The sequence below is a fragment of the Hordeum vulgare genome, chromosome 1H, assembly GCF_904849725.1.
Source record: "Hordeum vulgare subsp. vulgare chromosome 1H, MorexV3_pseudomolecules_assembly, whole genome shotgun sequence".
Lineage (NCBI taxonomy): Eukaryota > Viridiplantae > Streptophyta > Magnoliopsida > Poales > Poaceae > Hordeum > Hordeum vulgare.
The window spans coordinates 494277387-494301111 of record NC_058518.1 but is presented as its reverse complement, the minus strand read 5'-3'; the positions used below and the strand labels follow the sequence as shown (position 1 = coordinate 494301111).

The following is a 23725-nucleotide window of genomic DNA, read 5'->3' as shown; positions in this document are numbered from 1 at the left end:
TCTAGTCAAGGGAGTCCAGCCACTATGGTTTTCCGTGCTTCTCTATCGTTGGTCTGCCTTGTCTTCTATAGCCATAGAATCAGGAAGGCATGGTGGTCCAGGATCTTGCCGACGGAAGGACTCCGTTTTTATATTGTTTTTCTTATTTTGTATAAGGGTTTGTCTCCTATTTAGAGAGGTGAGACGATGACGACTCTTTAGTGATGAAATAAGGTTCTTTCCACCTAGTCCCCGTTTCGTTGATGCATCTAGCGTCGTCGGATGACATGTGAAGGCTTGTCTCCGACAGATGTCGCAGTATTTGGCAGGCATTTGTCTTCTTGAATCCATGTGGATTCATTATTTGTTCGCCCTTGCGTGTGTGTACGTTCAATCCTTTCGATCTACGTTTTCTTCATCGACGGTGGTTGTTCTGATGTGGTGGTTCCAGAGACAATGGTTTATTTTACTATAAAAGGTTCGTCGGGCTCCGATAAAGGAGGGGGTGAGACGCTTCTTCAGTTTACTTCAATTCTTGTAGTCGTTGGTAGATGGTCTATGAACTGGATGTAATTTTACTTTTGGTTAATAGTAGTTGATAAACAAACACGGCTGGTTAAATGTTACTCCGTCAGCAGATTTTGTACGAAACTAGTATAAATTTTACATACAAGATCATCAACACTTATTTTGAGACGAAGAGAGTACTTAAAAGTCAATTCGGATTTTGTAGCCATTCAACTCAATGCAAAAATTGTCTCTTTACCATTCCAACCGGAGGAGCCTTGGGAGGGAGGCGAGTGGTCAGTAATGCTAAGATCAGCCTTCCCTCTCGTCTTCCAGTTGCCGCACAGGAAACCGCCCCCAATCCGCCCGCCCCGCCCACCACCTGTTCGTCGCTATGCCTCCCCCGCCGCCACCGCCGCCGCCCCACTGCCGCCTCCTCAGCCACGGCCGCTCCCCCCGGCTTCCGCCTACGTCCACCTCCCCTTCTGCCGCAAGCGCTGCCACTACTGCGACTTCCCCATCGTCGCGCTCGGCTCCTCCGCCTCCTCCCCCGGCGGCTCGGGCTCGGGCGAGGACCCTCGGATCGCCGACTACGTGCGCCTCCTGCTCCGGGAGGTGGCCGCCACGCGTCCCGTCTCCGACGACGGCGTGCCGCTCGAGACCATCTTCTTCGGCGGCGGCACCCCGTCGCTGGTCCCGCCGAGGCTGGTCGCCGCGGTGCTCGACGCGCTGCGCGGCAGGTTCGGGCTGTCCGCGTGCCCGGAGGTGTCCATCGAGATGGACCCCGGCACGTTCGACGCGGCCAAGCTGCGGGAGCTGGTGGGCGTGGGGGTGAACCGGGTGTCGCTCGGCGTGCAGGCGTTCCAGGAGGAGCTGCTCCGGGCGTGCGGCCGCGCGCACGGCCTGCGGGAGGTGCACGAGGCCGTCGGGGTCGTGACCGGCTGCGAGGGGCTCCAGAACTGGAGCATGGACCTCATCTCCTCCCTGCCCAACCAGACCCAGGAGATGTGGGAGGAGAGCTTGCGGTGCACCGTCGATGCCCGCCCCACGCATGTCTCCGTCTACGACCTGCAGATCGAGCAGGGCACCAAGTTTGGCCAAATGTGAGTTTGTTCTGCCCATACCTCCTAGGATCCCTATCTTGAAAACAAACATTATCGGTCCTGACAATTTTGTGTGTGGTTCTGGACTATAGATAAAGAATTGGAGCAAAACTAACACACTGCAACCATCTTCGTCACACAATTAGCTACAATTCTTGTTTCGATTTGCACTTGTTTGTGCTGTAGCCTGTAGAAGTTCAGCCTTCTCTTCTTGGAAAGGGGCTACGTACTAATCAGGTTACAATTAGCTACAATTCTTGTTTCGATTTGCACTTGTTTGTGCTGTAGTCTGTAGAAGTTCAGCCTTCTCTTCTTGGAAAGGGGCTACCTATTAATCAGGTTACAGAGCTGAGGTTACAATCAGGCATGTCATAACCAACAGGCAGACCGGAACTGCATCTTGTAGAACACCACCACACAACACCTTTCGACAGTATTGAGCTAAACCATGCGCTACCCTGTTATCCTACTTTTAGATCTTGAGAATTATGTGACTCGGGAATTCAGGTAACATGAGAGAAATCTTCTGAATGCCACCACTAATTGTGGAGCAGCACAACATATGAGGATCAAGGGCATTAGCCACTGTCAGGTCGTTGCTGTCAATCAACACCAGCCTGATTAGTGTAGATCAGCGCCTTTTGGACACCTTCTATTCATGCGATGCAATGGTTTCTGTTTCTTCAGCGTTACGGCATCGTGGCACCATGTGCTAGGCGGACAGAATTACTTTTTCCTCTTCGATTCTGATCACCGCCGTCCAAGTTGCAGTATTAGTTTGGCGGTAAAACTGATGTCCACATAAACCATCTGACATCAGGTGGCATCCAACTTGTCCGGTAAGGAGTTCTCTCCTTGCTAGCTTATCTGTGGACTACACTCTTGCCCTTTTCATTGTATTCATTTACACTATCTTTGATATCTTTGCAAAGTGTTCCTATAGTTGAGTAAGAACTGAACCAAGGCTCTGCTTGTTGCCTCACTTATATCATTCCAGAGAAAGAAGTTCAGTTCAGGCTGCAGGTGGGATTGCTCGTGGGTGTTCTACCTCTGCCCACTTCATCCCAATACAACTTGGTGGGCGTGAGCGAGCAGCCCGCCAAAGCTTAGACAGATTAAGTGGAGTAAGTGGGATAAGCTGTAGAAGTAGAATCCTATCAGAGGAATCGATCATCGAGAAAATCGAGAACATCAACGAGGTCGGCCTATACGATGGTGCCCAGCAGGTCGCGGACCTGCATCAACGAGGCCGGTCTCAAGTGCAGGTGTGCCCGACCGTCACGGTGTCCTGGCCCGGCATGCCCGACAGCTTTGGTAGTCGCCACCTGCGCAAGCGCAACAAACCGGTCGAGTACCTTGCGACGGACTCTGCAACGGCGCAGCAGCCACTGGCGAGGAAGGTAGATCCCAGTGAAGGTGACGCCCACGTCGTCAGGGCCTGCGAGCTGGCCGCGGCCAATGTGGCCGGCGTGCGCGCTGAGCGTGGCGGCTGACTGCATGCATGTCCCTGGGCGCGTCATGAGGTTCCGAGAAATGTCAAGCACTTGGCCTTTCTTGATAGGCTGGTCGGTTTGCTGGGCCTTCACAGTTGATTGGCACTCCGGCCTCTGGCGGAGTAGCAGATGGGTCTGTGGATATCCTCCTCTGTTGAGGCAGGTTTTTTACTTTTCCGATCGAGAGAACTGCTGGGGATTGGTAAAGCGGGTTTAGTGGGGTCCCGATGGGTTAAATGGCATAGCCCATTTATATTTAGTGAGGACCCACGGGTATCCACTAAACAGTTTAAGTGGGATGGGCTAAGTTAGTCCCAGTATTATCCACTCCCACCTGCAGGCTGAAGTTCAGTCTTCATCTCCAACTCATGATGCTGATAGTAGTACCATATAAAGCCATGTTGTTCTCTAGCTTGCCATCTTATATCCAAGTTTGTAACAATTTCGTCACATATTAATTTGCAGTGATATTTTTGTACTATGAAAGATTGAAGGATCAAATGTGCTCATCTTTAAATATGTGTCAGATTGATGCTGATCTCACTCTTTTCATATTAAATGTTGCAGATATACGCCTGGTGTATTTCCTCTCCCAAATGAGACAGACTCTGCAAACTTCTACAAGATAGCTTCGAAACGGCTTTCTGAAGCAGGATATCAACACTACGAGATCAGTAGCTACTGCAAGCCTGGTTACGAGTGCAAGCACAACGTAACATACTGGCAAAACAGGCCGTTCTATGCATTTGGTCTTGGATCAGCAAGCTACATCAATGGTGTCAGGTTCTCTAGGCCCAGAGGAATGAAAAACTACGCGGATTGGGTTCAGAAACTCGAAGATGGGACCTGGTGCCACGAGTCCAGCGTCTCCGAGACGAAGGATATGGCGATGGACTCGGTGATGCTATCACTGAGAACAGCTCGCGGGCTAGATCTGCACAGTTTCAGCAAATCTTTTGGAGAGGGTCTGACACGGTCATTGTGTGATACGTTCAGGCCTTTTGTTGAGAGTGGGCTGGTGATCGCCATGGATAAGGAGCGAGAGGCCCTGCATTTCAATGAGTTTGAGTCGGATTTGGAAAGCGAGGGTGAGATGACCGGGAGCAGGGTGGCCATCCTCCGTCTGAGTGACCCGGATGGATTTCTGCTGTCCAACGAGTTGATCTCGCTTGCCTTCGGGACTATTTCGCCATGACAAGAGTATCTGGCTATTTCGCATTGATAATTCCACATTCTTATTTGTCAGATTTTATCTGACAAAATTGACACTTACTGATATACAGTACTAGACATTAGCTGATCAGTGGGATCCATAGTATTTTTTTTATATAAAATTGTCCAATTGTTCAGCGGGCACCTATCGGTGCGTTTTACCGGACTCCTAGCCGGTGCTTCTGAATTTGAATTTAACGGGGGCGCCTTCTACGAGTTGAGTTCGCACCTCCTGAGATGATAATGCCGTGTAGTACATCCTGGCGAGGATTTTCTGTTGGCAAGGCTTGGTTATTGATAATGTACACATGAATTGTTTAGTGGCCACGGAGTCTGGACACTGAATTTGAACTTGAACTGCTGGTCCTGAAGAGAATCCTTGCAGAGGGCAATCAGAAAGGATCGTCTTCAAGATGAGGGCTTCAGCACCAACCGCTGTGTACGCCGTGCCTTCAGGAGCCTGAAACGATGAATCATCTCCTAATGCAGTGTTCAATCTCCAGGACTGTCTGGTCATTGGTGACCGTACCTCTTAATATTGCCATCTCGTGTACTCAGAGGTGCTCGCCATTTATGATAATCACTCTGCTGATGTTCTCTATCTCGCAAGAGAGGAATCGGCGAACTTTTGATAACATCTCAACCTCGGACAGCGAGGTGGCAAATAAAATCCTTGCAGAGTGGAGGCTATATAAACTAGTTTGCATATGAAGAGGAGTGGAGTAGGGATCGTGGGAGAACAAGAGACTTCAAATTCTCATAGGCTTGGGTGAATTTGGATTGCTAGAGCCTTTCTTCTTTAGCATTATCATGTCACTTAAACTCTGTTTGTTCTATGTGATCTTAATGAATCAACACACAAAGCTCTTGCGTGTTGCGGAAAAAAAGAATTTGTGCCGAGAGTTTCATGTAAAATAAATGGGTACCGAGTTTCCTTCAGAGAGATGGAGAAACTTAGACCGGTCGAGTTTCAGTCTATATAGACAAAATTTTCCGGAGAACTTGATTAGCTCATTCGAAACTTGATTAGCTCCCCTATTACAGAAAACGTCGCCTCGAAGAAATTTAGATTGCCGGAGCCATCACATTTTGCAGTCATTTGCGGCTGCGCATCATAGTCCGCTATGATTAGAGCGGGTCAGTGTGACAGCCCGCACAAACCTGCAATTCCTACCGGGCATGTAGGCGCAAGAGCTGGTTGGGGTGCATACGCCAAAGCTCTGCTTGTTCTCTTTGGTAGCAAAATGACAATAACCCCACCGCATCATGCCATGCCGTGCTAGATATTCCCGAGTACCTGAGCATCCGTGGCAACCACTACGAGTACCACATCCACAACCGGCTCCGGACCTTCGATGAGAGGTTTTGGCGCTGGGGAGCAAGGTCATGTAGTTCCCTGCATGAGTGAGGGCAATTCGGCCACATTGAATGTTAATTTTTCTTGGCAGAAAACGGTGAATAGTCAAAAGAAAGTTTACAAATGACACAACTTCACGAGTAATTACATTGTAAAAGGCACTGATCTTCACTTAGTTAGCGCGGTTGGCGTTGAAACTAGTAGGGTCCCTACTCGTCAGATATTGATACGGCAAAAAAAAAGTAACGTGAGCTTGTTTACTGGTCCCATTCTTTTTTCAATCTTCATCCTGTTGTTCTTCTGCCCCAGTCATCATGGAAATGAAGATAGAACGAACGCACCAATGGAGAAGTTTAAATCACTGACACCGCCCTCTTCTTCCTTACCTCCGAATCTCCTTTACCAGCGAGTATAAGCGAGTATAAGCCTCCTTTCTGTATCTCCACAACTCCGCAGAGCTCCTATGCAGTCGGAAATCTCGTTCTTTTAGGGTCTGTTTGGTTGATGAACCAAGTGGAACGGAATGGAGTGGTTCCATTCCATTGGAACGGGTCCGTTCCATTCCTGTGTTTGGTACCCTCAAAGAAGCAGAACATGTTGTTCCATTCCCGTGTTTGGTTAGAGAGATGGAAATATGGAATGAAAAATGGAATCACATGAAATTCGAAATTTTGGCCGCATTTCTTTTGTATTTCAAAGACAAACAACATAACAATATAGATATTGACAAGAATCACACAAATATGACATCAACCAAACACAAATTTCAATAGAAGGTACCAACTTCATCCATCACATCCAAAAGCAACCAACCATACATGAGTTCACATATCAAATCAGCCAAAAGCAAGAAAGTGCACATGCCAAGTTATCATACTCAGCCATACAACCATATCGAAATACAACTTTAAAAGTTCTTCTTCACATACCTACTCACCCAAATTGATTTGTTGGTTTCGGAAAGTTTCATGAAGGCTCTTGTGGTCTTGTGGTAGTCAACAAGATGAACATAGTAGTGGGCAAGGTGCTCTTCATCAAATTCTTTCAAATTGTAGACTACATCCCAAAGATCATCCGATATATCATCATCATCTCCAACAGATTTCACAAGAGCTTCAGCCACAAGTTTGAACCCATCTTTGAGAATGGCACCTAGTGGATCCTCTAGAACTTTGACTACCTTGGCCTTCTTTTTTGCTGGTCTTTTGGGATTCACCAACTTGTGGTGAAGTGTTCACCTAACCATAATCCTCATCATCAACGTCAATAGAAATGAGATCATTTCCATACCTTCCATTGATACCGAAAGCCGCTATTGTTCCAAATATGGTCACCATGGCATGATAGTGGTCAATTGGGTTATTTAAGAAGGAACCATCAGATTTGTGGGTCTACAAAATATGTGCAAGTCATTAGCATAAAATGGGATGATATTGCTATTGAAGAGGGCATAAAATGAGTTGATACTATTCATAGCATTAAAAGCTTACCATACAATGACATGCATAGTGTTCTTCACTCAACCTAATTGTGCAAGTATCTTCATCCAATAGAACTCCACTTAAACTCTTCAAATTAACTATCTTGCTCCACTTCTTGAGATGGTTTCTAACTTGATTAGAGGTGACAACTAGCTTGAATTGCTCATTCAAAACAACATCACATTGTTTAAGATGTATCTCCCCTAATCAACTAGAAGTTGTCTTCCCTTTAGCAAGAAGGTCAGCCAAAAAACCCAGCATGTTGTTGGTCATGGAAGTGGTCCATACAATGATCCCACTTTTCACAGAGTTCCCACTTGCAGTGGTAACTTCGACATTGTCCATTCCTGCCCAGCCATGAAAATATTGCAAAAGAATGGATGAAATCAACTCAAATACATGATTCAAACATATAAAAGATACAAATTGCCCAGCCAATAAAAGGTTGCAATAAATTAGATAAAATCAACTCAAATAGATGGTTCAAACATATAAAAGATAGAATCTGTCCAACCACGAAAAGATTGCAATAAAATGAAATCATCACAAATACATGGTTCAACATAATTAATGCTACAATCTGTCGAGCCACGAAATAAATGCAAAGGTAGCTGCATAACCATTACAAGTACATAGTGTGACACACTCATACATTTGCATACATCAGTTGCCTATCTTCCCACATTTGGGCGGCAATTTGTAGCCTATGTTCTACGAAGGCCCTACTATCACTTGTTTGTTGCCTTGATGTTCGAATTGGTTGGGTTGTCCATGTCACTTCTGGTATTATAAATTCATCGATCCCTTGTGACAGTGCATAATTATGAAGAACACAACAAGCTATAGCAATGTTGACTTGGACCGGGAAAGTAAAGAATGGCTTGGCATCATCAAATTTTTTGAAACGCCTCTCGAGAGATCCAAAAGCCCTCTCTACCTTGTCACGCCCAAGATGTGATCCTATCCTCAATTTGGCACGAAGACCTCGTCAGGGATAGAAGCGCATCTCGTCGTGTCGCAAGAATGGATATCGTTACAAGTACATGTACTGAAAAGAAGAGATATATATACAGAGTTGGCTTACACTCGCCACAAGCTACATCAGAGTCACATGAGTACATTACATAAACATCAAGAGTAAGAGCAGGGTCCAACTACGGACGAAAACAAACGAGAAAAGAAGAACGACGTCCATCCTTGCTATCGCAGGCTGCCGGCCTGGAACCCGTCCTAGATCGATGAAGAAGAAGAAGAAGAAGAAGCAACTCCAAATGAACAATCAACGCGCTCGCGTCAAGGAACATTTACCTATACCTGCAACTGGTGTTGTAGTAATCTGTGAGCCACAGGAGACTCAGCAATCTCATTTCCAAAGGTATCAAGACTAGCAAAGCTTAATGGGTGAGGTATGGTTAAGTGGTGAGGTTGCAGCAGCGGCTAAGCACATATTTGGTGGCTAAACTTACGAGTACAAGAAATAAGAGGGGGAAGCTCTACGCATAACGGACGTGAACTACAGATGATCAAATGAATGATCCTGAACACCTACCTACGTCAGACATAACCCCACCGTGTCCTCGATCGGAGAAAGAACTCACGAAAGAGACAGTCACGGTTACGCACACAGTTGGCAAGTTTTAATTAAGTTAACTTCAACTTATCTAGAACCAGTGTTAAACAAAGCTTCCACGTTGCCACATAACCGCGGGCACGGCTTTCCGAAAGATTTAACCCTCCAGGGGTGCTCCAACTAGTCCATCACAAATTACCACAAGCCGCATAGAAATCCTCGATCACGAAGCTCGCGATCTCGTCGGATTCCCTAGTGGAAAACCTCAACTCTGAGATTACCCAAAGCATCACCGGAATCCCGATGCACAAGATATCTCGTCAAAGGTAAAACTAATCCAGCAAGGCCGTCCGGCGTGTCGACGATCCCGATAGGAGCCGCGTATCTCGTTCTCAGGACACGACAGATGGAACTAGCTACGGGTGCCAAACCTCGAGTTTCCTCGCGGTGGCCCGCAGGCAGACCGTTTGGGACCAACACCATCAGCACTGGCCCCCCTGTTTATGTAAAATTACTCCTCGGGTTCATGACGCCCTATGCATTTCAGTGTTAACAAAATTATTACGTTGGACAAATGTAAAACCAAAGTTGGGCCTTGCCGGACCAGCTTTAATCTAAAACGAATTATCAAGGGGGTCCCCATAACAACCCCGATCGTGTTAGGAGCGCTCGTTTATGGAACATAACACCGGTAGCCGAAACTAAGGGGACAAAGGTGGAACAAAACACCAGGCTAGAAAGGCCGAGCCTTCCACCTTTTACCAAGTATATAGGTGCATTAAATTAAATAGCATTAAATATGGTGATATGACAAGGAACCCATGTTATCACATGGAAGCAACTGCACCTGCAACTAGCAACGCTAACAACAGGGTTAAGCAAGCGGTAACATAGCCAATCAGTGGTTTGCTAGGTCGAACAGGTTGAAGATGATCATGGCATTGTTGAGAGGCTGGTATTTAACATGTGGTAGGCAACGAGACATAATCGGTAGAAGCAATAAATCTAGCATGGCAATGATAGTAATGATATCTGGGGAAATGGTCATCTTGCCTGAGATCTCGCTTGGAAGAAGAATGACTCCGTGAAGCAGACGAAGCGATGTAGTCGAACAGGTCCTCACATCCGACACGCTTGCGGAACTCTATCGAGACGAAGCAAACCGGAAACACAATCATCACACAGGATTCATCTCACGATGCACAACACATATGATGCATGAGCTACTGAATACATGCAAGTCATGGCATGGCAATTCACACAATCAAACACTACACATTAAGTGAAGTTCAATATGCAACGAGTTGCATATTGACGAAACTCCACGTTTATTATTTAGTCCTATCCTGTTTAGATACACGGCAATATTAAATGTCATTAAACATGGCAAGAGGTGAAGCGCAATTAAACTACCTATCTAGGCATTTTAAATGAGGTCGTAAATGACTTATAGCATCTCCGAAACGACCTCACATGTTAATTTACAGTTCTGCCCAGATCTGAATTAACACATTTAATTAGTTGTTAAACAGCAAAACAAATAGGTTCACGTGATTCTACGCGTCATGGCAAGCAATCTACACATAAAGAACATCTCCAACGGAGCTACGGAACAAAATATACAAGCACCGCAAGAAATGATGGCATGAATGCAAAATGTGTGCAACGTCGGCTAAGAGCACTTCAAAACATCCAACCAGCAAGGGAAAATGAAACTACACGAGATTCTAAGCAAGTTTCATATAGGACACGATCAAATCGGAGCTATGGTTCAACATCTACAAGCAAAACAAGAAAACACTACAATCTGCCAAAATCAGTCACATAGCATTTTCTACGCCTCACAACTTCGGCTACACAACTCCGATAAGCTCGAGCAAGGCATGGAACGGAAGAGGGAAAGAAGCACTACTACAAACATCTAACAACAACTAGCATGGCAGCAAGGAGCACTAGGAAAAGAAGACACAAAATGGCATCTCACACACTATTCAGACTTAGTGAAAATAACACCTCCTGAAAGTGCAGTTTTCAGCCTGAAGCAATATTGACAGCAGCAAAACCTATAGCTACGGGACTCCAAATGGCATGAAACTTCACAGCATGCTAGAGAAACACAAGGGCTACAACTTACTCCATTGGACCAACCTCAAAAGAGCTACAGACCACAAGATACAAGCAAGACAAGACAGCAATAAAATAATAACAGATTCCAGACTTAGAAATATTTCAGCTCCTCTAAAACAGCACTATTTCTAGCAACTTGAGAGCAACCAAATCACACCTAAACATGCATTTATATTGCAACCAAAAATACCAAGGACTAAACAAAACATCCAAGATCAACTCTCTAGTTGACAACTAATTCAAACGAGGCACGGAATAAATCCTACGAATTAACCAAAAGGGCAACATGGCAAAATATCTCGCGAACTAACTTACTCGAAAGCTAAAACTAATTGCACAGAAAAATCCATGGGATTTTTCTACCCCGGAAACATATAAAATATGTGGGGTTTGCAACACAAAATAAAGCCACACATTAAAGCGAGATAATCATCTATATGCGGGAAAATAAATTACCGGCAAATCCTATACGCAAAAATACGAGTGACCGCTCTAAATACACGGAAAAATAGTCCCTAAAACATGGGCATTTCTAAAACGGCATACGGGCAATACGGTCTAGCGCGAAAAATAAATACGGCGTCAATCCTATATAGACAGCACGGTAAACAATGCATATGGCACGCTAAACTACGTCAAACACATATGCACGTTTTAAATTCGTGTTCTACGCGCGAAACTACCACAAAACCATATAAAATACGCCTCGATCCGATTTACGGTTTAAAAGTTACGGGGGTTCTAAAATCGTCTAATTCCTGGAAAAAAAAATATTCTCAGGAAAAATCCTAATAATCAACGGGCCGAATTGGGGGCGCTGGATACTAAGTAGCGCTAGGGGCGGGGATAGGCTCACCTGGGCCGGCACTTGGGCCGGGGGCGCCGGAGGCGAGGCGGGCCAAGGAAGCTGCTGGCCAGCTGGGCCGGGGTGAGCTGGCCCACGCGGCGAGGGTGAGGCCGAGCCGGCCTGGAGCGCCTGGGGGGAGTTGGGCCATCGGGGCCCACCTGCGGGTCAACGGGGGCGAGCCAGCTCCAGCTCCCGATCGGATTTGGCGCGGGAGGAAGAACAAGGGCGGCGCCGGCGAGGGGCTGGCCGCGGCGGCTCGTCGGCCCGGCACAGGGGGCGAAGGTGGTGGGGAGACCAGCGGGATCCGCCGGATCCGTCCGTGGCGAGTCCGTTCCCGACAGCGGCGACGCAAGGCGGCGGCCAGACAGAGAGGATGCGGCGGCGGCGTGGGCTGGCAGGAGGCAACCTCGGGGAGGCCAGGGCGGCGCGACCTGGCGCGGCGGCGGCGGAGGCCGGAGGCGGACGATGGGAGGAGGCGCGGCGGCGTGGCTGCGGGACCAAGGCGGCAGCGAGGCGCTCGGGAGGAGGAGGCACGGGCAGGGAGGCTCGGCCACACGGCGGCGGCTGCAGCCCGGGCGGCGGCCGGATGGGCCTCGGCGGGCCATGCACGGGCTTGGGCGGGCCGGCGGCGCTGGTGGGGAGAGGCTGTGGCTAGGGTTAGGTTTAGGTGGGGCACGGAAAACGAGGTAGGTTAGGGATGGCTGTCTAGAAATTAGGAGGAGGGGTATTTATAGGGAAAAGAGGGGCTCGGTTAACCGGAATCGCGTTCCGGATCCAACCGCGGGGTCGGATTCGGACGATTCCGAATGCGGGACATGCTAAGTGACCGTGTTGTGTAGATGTCCGGAGACGAGAGGGAGAACGGGCGGCGCGGCAACGATTTTTAAAACACCGACAAACGTCCGACGAATAACCGGAGATGGTGCCGCTACGGTCGACCGTTCGGGTACCAGACGGACTCCGATCGCGATGAAATTTGACAGGCGCCTAGCTATAACTAAATAATACCGCGCGGCAAATTCCAGCACAATCGGAGAAAGTTTTATACACGCTTTAAAAACAGAGTTACGACGGTGCCGCGGGCGCGTGCGTGTGCGGTCAGGCTCGGAACGAACAACGACGAGAACCGGCAACTAACAACGGATGCAAGTTTTGAAAACGGGCGGCAACGGAGATGCCGATGCAATGCAGATGATGCGCATGATGATGCGGCAACTGAAAATACCCACACGACGAAAACGGAAAGAAATGGGGAAGCTTCTGGAACGTCGGCATCGGACTGTCACAACTCTCCTACACTACAAGAGGATCTCGCCCCGAGATCCAAGAATGAAAGGGGAGAGGATGAGAAAGAACAAGAGGTAAAAGTTAGTCGCTTTTTTTGACAAACGAGTGAAACCAACGATCCTTGAAGGATGCAAAGAGATGAGGACTGATATGAGAAGGAAGCAAGAAATCACGGAAAATTTCGGCAGCACTTCGGTAGGAAAATGGGACAAAAAATTCGAAAAGGTAGGAGAATTAGACAATATTCATAACAATCAACTAAATAGAACAAGGGAACACCATGATCTTGATAGAACAACCAGATTGACCCAAAAGATCAATATCACAATGCCTCCGGAACAATAGAATATGAACTAGCTCAAGCAGAAGAAGAGAATGAAGAAAAGAATGACAACTACCAACTCCAATGAACTTTGCAAGCATCCTTGCAAGAAGAATTGAACGGAGTTGTTGAAAAAAATCAACAAAAGAACAAGAAATTAGTGGGCTTATGGAAACCTTTTCAAACTAATGAAGTGACAACCAACCACTACAAGAACCAAGGATAGAAGAAAGCAAGGATATCAAAACTTCTTACACCAAGAGGATACATTGAGAACTTGGATTAATGACAAGCACCATGATAGCAACAATCCATAGGAAAAGCTTTAGGTGAAACCCAAACCAAGATAGTTCAATGAAGAAATCATGGGTTGAAAATATCTCATGATCAAAGAATCGATGGATTTAATTATCTCATTCTTGAAAGGAAAACTCTTCGAGGCTCCTACACTAACAAGAATGCTATAATACCACCTCAAAGGATAAAGGAAGAACAAATGCACTGGAGATGCAAGAGAATGAATACTTGAGGTATTCCAATAGCAATCTTGAAGAACACTTCAGAATGAATGAAATCTTGACGAACCACCAAGAAGGACCTCCGTATACAAATGAATGATGCAAAGATATGAAGGTAGAAAAGAATAAGATTATGACCTTGTCAAGATTTAGATGAAGCCTCATAAAGAGATTCTTGAGAAAACTTGGAACTCCGGAAAAGAAAAGATAAGAACGCTTGAGAAAAGAATTGATATCAAGAGCCACTCCGGAAGAAGAATTCAGATTACTATGAACAGGAATAAGAATTATGTTACGATTATCCTTCATCAAGTTTAATTGATGACAAGCAACGGATTTAGCATACAACTTATTCCTCTTGAAAGAATCTTGAAGAGACAGAGAGAAAAGCACCACTTGAGGCGTGATTGAAGGAAGCACCGGTAAGAATTCAGTGTTGAATGGAAAACCAAGAATCAATGGAGAAACATGAGAACGAAGAGATCATGAGCCACCTGAGAGAAAAACTAGAACAAGGCACCGGAATAACCGAGAGACGAACGAAGAGACCACAATGGAGAAGAAGTGAGGATGAAAGCTGAAAGCTGAGAACGAAGATTCTTCTGAAATGATGGCCTTCGGAGGATCGAGAATGAAAACAACTCAGAAAACCACCGGATAGCGAGAAATGGATTCTCGTGATTGGAACAAATAAGATGATGACACCAAGCTGAAATGATGAATCTCGAAGAGAATGGACCAAGATTCGAGAGAAACACTCCTTCGGTCTTGAAAGAAGAGAATGATGAGAACAACACCACCAAGAATTAATGAGACACTCTGGAATAAAGAAGAATGAAATGTTGAGCCAATATGAGAATTAATTCAAATAGAACTTGGAGAAGGGATATGACTGATGAAATTCATACTTATGTCATAGTTGAAAAGAATTAAAGATCTCCGGACAAGATTACAAGAGTTAAAAGAACCTGGGAAAAACCTGTGGGTTATGGGCCCACTCAAAGAAACCACCGTTGAAAAGATTGCTCAGAGAGAGAGCAATTGCACCGGTATAAGAGAACTAGATGAGGTTAGCACCTTGAAATAACGGAAGGATCGAGAATCATGACTTCTGAAATATCTTGAACACTCCGGATAGAAAGAGAGAGGAATGAATAACAAGATAGGCTCAATGAATTCCCAACATAGGAAAGAATTACACGGATGAATGGATAAGATGACACGGACAACTAAGTTGAATTCACCGGTAAGGATGCCAAGAATGAATAAAGATGAACATGAAGCTCCTGATAATCTTCCCAATGAATCACCGGGTAAGAGAGAAAGAACAGACAGCGTAAGCACAACGAAGAGAAAACTCTTGGATGAAAACTGAATCACTGAAGAAAAGGGTGGGAGGGTGGGGAAAAACAAAGACAACTTGAGACAGAAGAGACAAACTCCGGTAAGAATTGAGAGGATGATCTGCAACAATTGGAAAGGATTGAGTTCACTTGAAGAGAAGCACACCGTTTGAATGGAATTGATAAGACGATCTGAATGAGCAAAGAATTTGCATTCACATAAAAATATGAGAACACAGATTAGGAACGATCTGAAATCACCACTTGACATCGAAGCAACACAAATTACCATATTCAGCAAAACAAAGGGATGAGGCTTATGAAAAAAGCCAGAACAAACTCATGAGAAAGATTTCGTCCGATATTTTCGTGGACAGGATCGCACGGGCTCGATTTTACCGTAGCCATCAAGTGCAAGGCAGTGCACCCGACATACGAAGCGTCCCCGAGTCGTAGCAAGCTACAAGGACTCTTTAAGACACAACGTGTACCGCTGTAAGTCGACCGTGAACAAACGAATCCACTAGATGTCGAACCCCAACCTAACATCATGCATTTGTTGGAAGATTGTCCTATAAGCAACTACTTGAATTCCCACCTAAGAAATCCCGAAATATCTAGTCATGCAATCTGGTACACGGATACAAGGAGTAATATTCACACAACTCCTATACTAACCCGTCACTTGTATCACATCCGTCAACACAGGACCAGAATCTCGGACCTTCATCTACAACAGACCCTCGTGATCACAATGATACAAAGTATGGCAGTACTCCCGAACAATCTGCACCAGTACTGGGGACATCGGGGTTATCTCGCCACTACTAGTATTGAAGCAATTACGAACATCCTTCGTTCTGAGATACTAAGAAATCTGAATGATAACGATGTGCTCAAGAATCCCCTGGAGCTCAACTCCCCTGAAACTCAAAGCAGATAGGAGGCACCAAGACAGAACTCCGTCACATCGGCATCATATAGATTCCAACAATATCCGCGTGATCCTAACAAAAATTTGAGTGAGAAGAGGAGTAGAGTAAATTATTACGTCAAGATTCCTCACCAGAGCATAGAAGAGGATAAAAAAGAATCCTACTCTTCGATATATAACTAGACTCAAAGTAGTTTTTCACTAGACTCGACTCGGCCAAGTTCGATCAAAAAAGGGGGCTCCTAGGTCGGTACGGCTCTGATACCAACTTGTCACGCCCAAGATGCGATCCTATCCTCAATTTGGCACGAAGACCTCGTCAGGGATAGAAGCGCATCTCGTCGTGTCGCAAGAATGGATATCGTTACAAGTACATGTACTGAAAATAAGAGATATATATACAGAGTTGGCTTACACTCGCCACAAGCTACATCAGAGTCCCATGAGTACATTACATAAACATCAAGAGTAAGAGCAGGGTCCGACTACGGACGAAAATAAACGAGAAAAGAAGAACGACGTCCATCCTTGCTATCCCAGGCTGCCGGCCTGGAACCCGTCCTAGATCGATGAAGAAGAAGAAGAAGAAGAAGCAACTCCAAATGAACAATCAACGCGCTCGCGTCAAGGAACATTTACCTATACCTGCAACTGGTGTTGTAGTAATCTGTGAGCCACAGGGGACTCAGCAATCTCATTTCCAAAGGTATCAAGACTAGCAAAGCTTAATGGGTGAGGTATGGTTAAGTGGTGAGGTTGCAGCAGCGGCTAAGCACATATTTGGTGGCTAAACTTACGAGTACAAGAAATAAGAGGGGGAAGCTCTACGCATAACGGACGTGAACTACAGATGATCAAATGAATGATCCTGAACACCTACCTACGTCAGACATAACCCCACCGTGTCCCCGATCGGAGAAAGAACTCACGAAAGAGACAGTCACGGTTACGCACACAGTTGGCAAGTTTTAATTAAGTTAACTTCAACTTATCTAGAACCAGTGTTAAACAAAGCTTCCACGTTGCCACATAACCGCGGGCACGGCTTTCCGAAAGATTTAACCCTGCAGGGGTGCTCCAACTAGTCCATCACAAATTACCACAAGCCGCATAGAAATCCTCGATCACGAAGCTCGCGATCTCGTCGGATTCCCTAGTGGAAAACCTCAACTCTGAGATTACCCAAAGCATCACCGGAGTCCCGATGCACAAGATATCTCGTCAAAGGTAAAAACTAATCCAGCAAGGCCGCCCGGCGTGTCGACGATCCCGATAGGAGCCGCGTATCTCGTTCTCAGGACACGACGGATGGAACTAGCTACGGGTGCCAAACCTCGAGTTTCCTCGCGGTGGCCCGCAGGCAGACCGTTTGGGACCAACACCATCAGCACTGGCCCCCCTGTTTATGTAAAATTACTCCTCGGGTTCATGACGCCCTATGCATTTCAGTGTTAACAAAATTATTATGTTGGACAAATGTAAAACCAAAGTTGGGCCTTGCCGGACCAGCTTTAATCTAAAACGAATTATCAAGGGGGTCCCCATAACAACCCCGATCGTGTTAGGAGCGCTCGTTTATGGAACATAACACCGGTAGCCGAAACTAAGGGGACAAAGGTGGAACAAAACACCAGGCTAGAAAGGCCGAGCCTTCCACCTTTTACCAAGTATATAGGTGCATTAAATTAAATAGCATTAAATATGGTGATATGACAAGGAACCCATGTTATCACATGGAAGCAACTGCACCTGCAACTAGCAACGCTAACAACAGGGTTAAGCAAGCGGTAACATAGCCAATCAGTGGTTTGCTAGGTCGAACAGGTTGAAGATGATCATGGCATTGTTGAGAGGCTGGTATTTAACATGTGGTAGGCAACGAAACATAATCGGTAGAAGCAATAAATCTAGCATGGCAATGATAGTAATGATATCTGGGGAAATGGTCATCTTGCCTGAGATCTCGCTTGGAAGAAGAATGACTCCGTGAAGCAGACGAAGCGATGTAGTCGAACAAGTCCTCACATCCGACACGCTTGCGGAACTCTATCGAGACGAAGCAAACCGGAAACACAATCATCACACAGGATTCATCTCACGATGCACAACACATATGATGCATGAGCTACTGAATACATGCAAGTCATGGCATGGCAATTCACACAATCAAACACTACACATTAAGTGAAGTTCAATATGCAACGAGTTGCATATTGACGAAACTCCACGTTTATTATTTAGTCCTATCCTGTTTAGATACACGGCAATATTAAATGTCATTAAACATGGCAAGAGGTGAAGCGCAATTAAACTACCTATCTAGGCATTTTAACTGAGGTCGGAAATGACTTATAGCATCTCCGAAACGACCTCACATGTTAATTTACAATTCTGTCCATATCTGAATTAACACATTTAATTAGTTGTTAAACAGCAAAACAAATAGGTTCACGTGATTCTACGCGTCATGGCATGCAATCTACACATAAAGAACATCTCCAACGGAGCTACGGAACAAAAGATACAAGCACCGCAATAAATGATGGCATGAATGCAAAATGTGTGCAACGTCGGCTAAGAGCACTTCAAAACATCCAACCAGCAAGGGAAAATGAAACTACATGAGATTCTAAGAAAGTTTCATATAGGACACGATCAAATCGGAGCTATGGTTCAACATCTACAAGCAAAACAAGAAAACACTACAATCTGCCAAAATCAGCCACATAGCATTTTCTACGCCTCACAACTTCGGCTACACAACTCCGATAAGCTCGAGCAAGGCATGGAACGGAAGAGGGCAAGAAGCACTACTACAAACATCTAACAACAACTAGCATGACAGCAAGGAGCACTAGGAAAAGAATACACAAAATGGCATCTCACACACTATTTCAGACTTAGTGAAAATAACACCTCCTGAAAGTGCAGTTTTCAGCCTGAAGCAATATTGACAGCAGCAAAACCTATAGCTACGGGACTCCAAATGGCATGAAACTTCCCAAAATGCTAGAGAAACACAAGGCTACAACTTACTCCATTGGACCAACCTCAAAAGAGCTACAGACCACAAGATACAAGCAAGACAAGACAACAATAAAATAATAACAGATTCCAGACTTAGAAATATTTCAGCTCCTCTAAAACAGCACTATTTCTAGCAACTTGAGAGAAACCAAATCACACCTAAACATGCATTTCTATTGCAACCAAAAATACCAAGGACTAAACAAAACATCCAAGATCAACTCTCTAGTTGACAACTAATTCAAACGAGGCACGGAATAAATCCTACGAATTAACCAAAAGGGCAACATGGCAAAATATCTCGTGAACTAACATACTCGAAAGCTAAAGCTAATTGCAACACAATATGTGGGGTTTGCAACACAAAATAAAGCCACACATTAAAGCGAGATAATCATCTATACGCGGGAAAATAAATTACCGGCAAATCCTACACGCAAAAATACGAGTGACCGCTCTAAAATACACGGAAAAATAGTCCCTAAAACATGGGCATTTCTAAAACGGCATACGGGCAATACGGTGTAGCGCGAAAAATAAATACGGCGTCAATCCTATATAGACAGCACGGTAAACAATGCATATGGCACGCTAAACTACGTCAAACACATATGCCCGTTTTAAATTCGTGTTCTACGCGCGAAACTACCACAAAACCATATAAAATACGCCTCGATCCGATTTACGGTTTAAAAGTTACGGGGGTTCTTAAATCGTCTAATTCCTGGAAAATAAATATTCTCAGGAAAAATCCTAATAATCAACGGGCCGAATTGGAGGCGCTGGATACTAAGTAGCGCTAGGGGCGGGGATAGGCTCACCTGGGCCGGCACTTGGGCCGGGGGCGCTGGAGGCGAGGCGGGCCGAGGAAGCTGCTGGCCAGCTGGGCCGGGGCGAGCTGGCCCACGCGGCGAGGGTGAGGCCGAGCCGGCCTGGGGCGCCTGGGGGGAGTTGGGCCATCGGGGCCCACCTGCGGGTCAACGGGGGCGAGCCAGCTCCAGCTCCCGATCAGATTTGGCGCGGGAGGAAGAACACGGGCGGCGCCGGCGAGGGGCTGGCCGCGGCGGCTCGTCGGCCCGGCACAGGGGGCGAAGGTGGTGGGGAGACCAGCGGGATCCGCCGGATCCGTCCGTGGCGAGTTCGTTCCCGGCAGCGGCGACGCAAGGCGGCGGCCAGACAGAGAGGATGCGGCGGCGGCGTGGGCTGGCAGGAGGCAACCTCGGGGAGGCCAGGGCGGCGCGACCTGGCGCGGCGGCGGCGGAGGCCGGAGGCGGACGATGGGAGGAGGCGCGGCGGCGCGGCTGCGGGACCTAGGCGGCGGCGAGGCGCTCGGGAGGAGGAGGCACGGGCAGGGAGGCTCGGGCACACGGCGGCGGCTGTAGCCCGGGCGGCGGCCGGATGGGCCTCGGCGGGCCGTGCATGGGCTCGGGCGGGCCGGCGGCGCTGGTGGGGAGAGGTTGTGGCTAGGGTTAGGTTTAGGTGGGGCGCGGAAAACGAGGTAGGTTAGGGATGGTTGTCTAGAAATTAGGAGGAGGGGGTATTTATAGGGAAAAGAGGGGCTCAGTTAACCGGAATCGCGTTCCGGATCCAACCGCGGGGTCGGATTCGGACGATTCCGAATGCGGGACATGCTAAGTGACCGTGTTGTGTAGATGTCCGGAGACGAGAGGGAGAACGGGCGGCGCGGCAACGATTTTTAAAACACCGACAAACGTCCGACGAATAACCGGAAACGGTGCCGCTACGGTCGACCGTTCGGGTACCAGACGGATTCCGATCGCGACGAAATTTGACAGGCGCCTAGCTATAACTAAATAATACCGCGCGGCAAATTCCAGCACAATCGGAGAAAGTTTTATACACGCTTTAAAAACAGAGTTACGACGGTGCCGCGGGCGCGTGCGTGTGCGGTCAGGCTCGGTACGAACAACGACGAGAACCGGCAACTAACAACGGATGCAAGTTTTGAAAACGGGCGGCAACGGAGACGCCGATGCAATGCAGATGATGCGGATGATGATGCGGCAACTGAAAATACCCACACGACGAAAACGGAAAGAAAAGGGGAAGCTTCTGGAACGTCGGCATCGGACTATCACAACCGTCACCCGTAGAGATGAGTGCCGAAGGTTGAATAGTTTCTTATCATTTTGGATCGGATTGTTGCCCCACTCATTCAAATGGTACCTCACGGCACGAAAAGGTGGTAAGAAACCAGACTTGGCTCCATAACTGGCATCAACTAGGTAGTACTTTCCTGAAAAGTTAAAACAACTACTGGTTACAATGGTTTCTTAAGGAAGTAACATATGGAGAATTTCTATCTAGGGAAACCTCTTACCCGGTGGTACTTCTAAGCCTCTCTCACGAGATAATGCATGAGCTAAAACGGTTGTGTTGTCTGCGGACCCTTCCCAACCAGCCAATACATATGTGAAGCGGAGGTCAAAATTTACTTTTGCCATCACATCTTGAGTGGTAAAGGCCTTCCTACCACGAAAAGAATGCTCCACATCTCTTTGGTAACACCTTCTCGCACATGTGTACCATCGATAGCTCCAATACAATCCTATATAGTGACCCGTATTAAATATCATATCACATATCCTAGATAGCTAAGAAATAGTTCCTAAAATTACCTTAAAATATGGGTCAAAACGATGATTTCCTGCAATTTTTGTTGGGGTCTCCATTGATGGTGGCCTTATGTAATGATTGTGGAGCTCGCCTATGGCATGAAGAGCCTTTCTAAAAAAATGTTGGTTGTGCCATATGATCTACAAAAATTGGCTGAAATAACCCTATTCCGAAGGTTATGCCCAATTGTATGCAAAAACATCGCCACTTGTTTCTCCATACTAACATGTGGACTGTCTTCTAGCAACTTGCAAACCCTCAATATGCCACACAAGCGAAAGAATGCGGCTCTTTCAAACCTTGGCATGTTTTTACATAAGACATCACTTTGCCAAAAAATTGGTTTAAATAAGCATATCTACCTGATCTATTTCATTCATTGGGCCATAAGTAATACGCGCTCTTCTCTTCCTTATTATAGCCCGAATAATGACTGCCATTGCAGCTAGTGCAACAAAAATAGCGGCTCCCCTAGCCATCCTTTTTATTTTGTTCATCTTGATGACCATCTACATGTTGGAAATATGCCCTAGAGGCAATAATAAATTAGTTATTATTATATTTCTTAGTTCATGATAATCGTTTATTATCCATGCTATAATTGTATTGATTGGAGACACAATACTTGTGTGGATACATAGACAAAACACTGTCCCTAGTAAGCCTCTAGTTGACTAGCTCGTTGATCAAAGATGGTCAAGGTTTCCTGGCCATAGGCAAGTGTTGTCACTTGATAACGGGATCACATCATTAAGAGAATCATGTGATGGACTAGACCCAAATTAATAGACGTAGCATGTTGATCGTGTCATTTTGTTGCTACTGTTTTCTGCGTGTCAAGTATTTGTTCCTATGACCATGAGATCATATAACTCACGGACACCGGAGGAATGCTTTGTGTGTATCAAACGTCGCAACGTAACTGGGTGACTATAAAGATGCTCTACAGGTATCTCCGAAGGTGTTCGTTGAGTTAGTATGGATCGAGACTGGGATTTGTCACTCCGTGTGACGGAGAGGTATCTCGGGGCCCACTCGGTAATACAACATCACACACAAGCCTTGCAAGCAATGTAACTTAATGTAAGTTGCGGGATCTTGTATTACGGAACGAGTAAAGAGACTTGCCGGTAAACGAGATTGAAATAGGTATGCGGATACTAACGATCGAATCTCGGGCAAGTAACATACCGAAGGACAAAGGGAATGACATACGGGATTATATGAATCCTTGGCACTGAGGTTCAAACGATAAGATCTTCGTAGAATATGTAGGATCCAATATGGGCATCCAGGTCCCGCTATTGGATATTGACCGAGGAGTCTCTCGGGTCATGTCTACATAGTTCTCGAACCCGCAGGGTCTGCACACTTAAGGTTCGACGTTGTTTTATGCGTATTTGAGTTATATGGTTGGTTACCGATGTTGTTCGGAGTCCTGGATGAGATCACAAACGTCACGAGGGTTTCCGGAATGGTCCGGAAATGAAGATTGATATATAGGATGACCTCATTTGGTTACCGGAAGGTTTTCGTGCATTACCGGAAAAGTTTCGGGCTCATCGGTAGTGTACCGGGAGTGCCGGGAGGGGTGCCGGGGACCATCGGGAGGGGTGTCACGCCCCAAGGGGTCTCATGGGCTATGGGAAGAGATAAAACCAGCCCCTAGTGGGCTGGAATAAGTTCCCACTAAGGCCCATAAGGTTTGAGAAGGAAAAAACACAAGGTGGAAAGAGTTTCCAAGTGGGAAGGTGGAATCCTACTCCAAGTAGGATTGGAGTAGGACTCCTCCACCTCCAATTTCGGCCAAACCTTTAGGTTTTGAGGCTGCCTCCTCCCCTCCCTCCCACCTATATATACGGAGGTTTTAGGGCTGATTTGAGACGACTTTTCCACGGCAGCCCGACCACATACCTCCACGGTTTTTCCTCTAGATCGCGTTTCTGCAGAGCTCGGGCGGAGCCCTGCTGAGACAAGGTCA

General features: G+C 46.5%; 1 protein-coding gene and 1 pseudogene across 1 annotated transcript; one reads left to right on the top strand and one right to left on the bottom strand.

Annotated features, from left to right (window-relative positions):
- Window positions 1–774: 774 nt before the first annotated feature.
- Window positions 775–4431, top strand: LOC123449412 (heme chaperone HemW). The gene is made up of 2 exons (XM_045126631.1): window positions 775–1589; window positions 3650–4431. The coding sequence occupies exons 1-2, from the start codon at window positions 790–792 to the stop codon at window positions 4275–4277; spliced, it is 1428 nt and encodes a 475-aa protein (XP_044982566.1). The 5' UTR covers window positions 775–789; the 3' UTR covers window positions 4278–4431.
- Window positions 4432–6558: 2127 nt separating this feature from the next.
- LOC123418530 lies at window positions 6559–22253 on the bottom strand (annotated as a pseudogene).
- Between the last annotated feature and the right edge of the window lie 1472 nt (window positions 22254–23725).

Coding starts and splice junctions, on each gene's coding strand:
- LOC123449412 (XM_045126631.1), top strand. CDS start 790: ATGCTAAGATCAGCCTTCCCTCTCGTCTTCCAGTTGCCGCACAGGAAA. Junction 1,590..3,649: donor GGCACCAAGTTTGGCCAAAT/GTGAGTTTGTTC, acceptor TAAATGTTGCAG/ATATACGCCTGGTGTATTTC.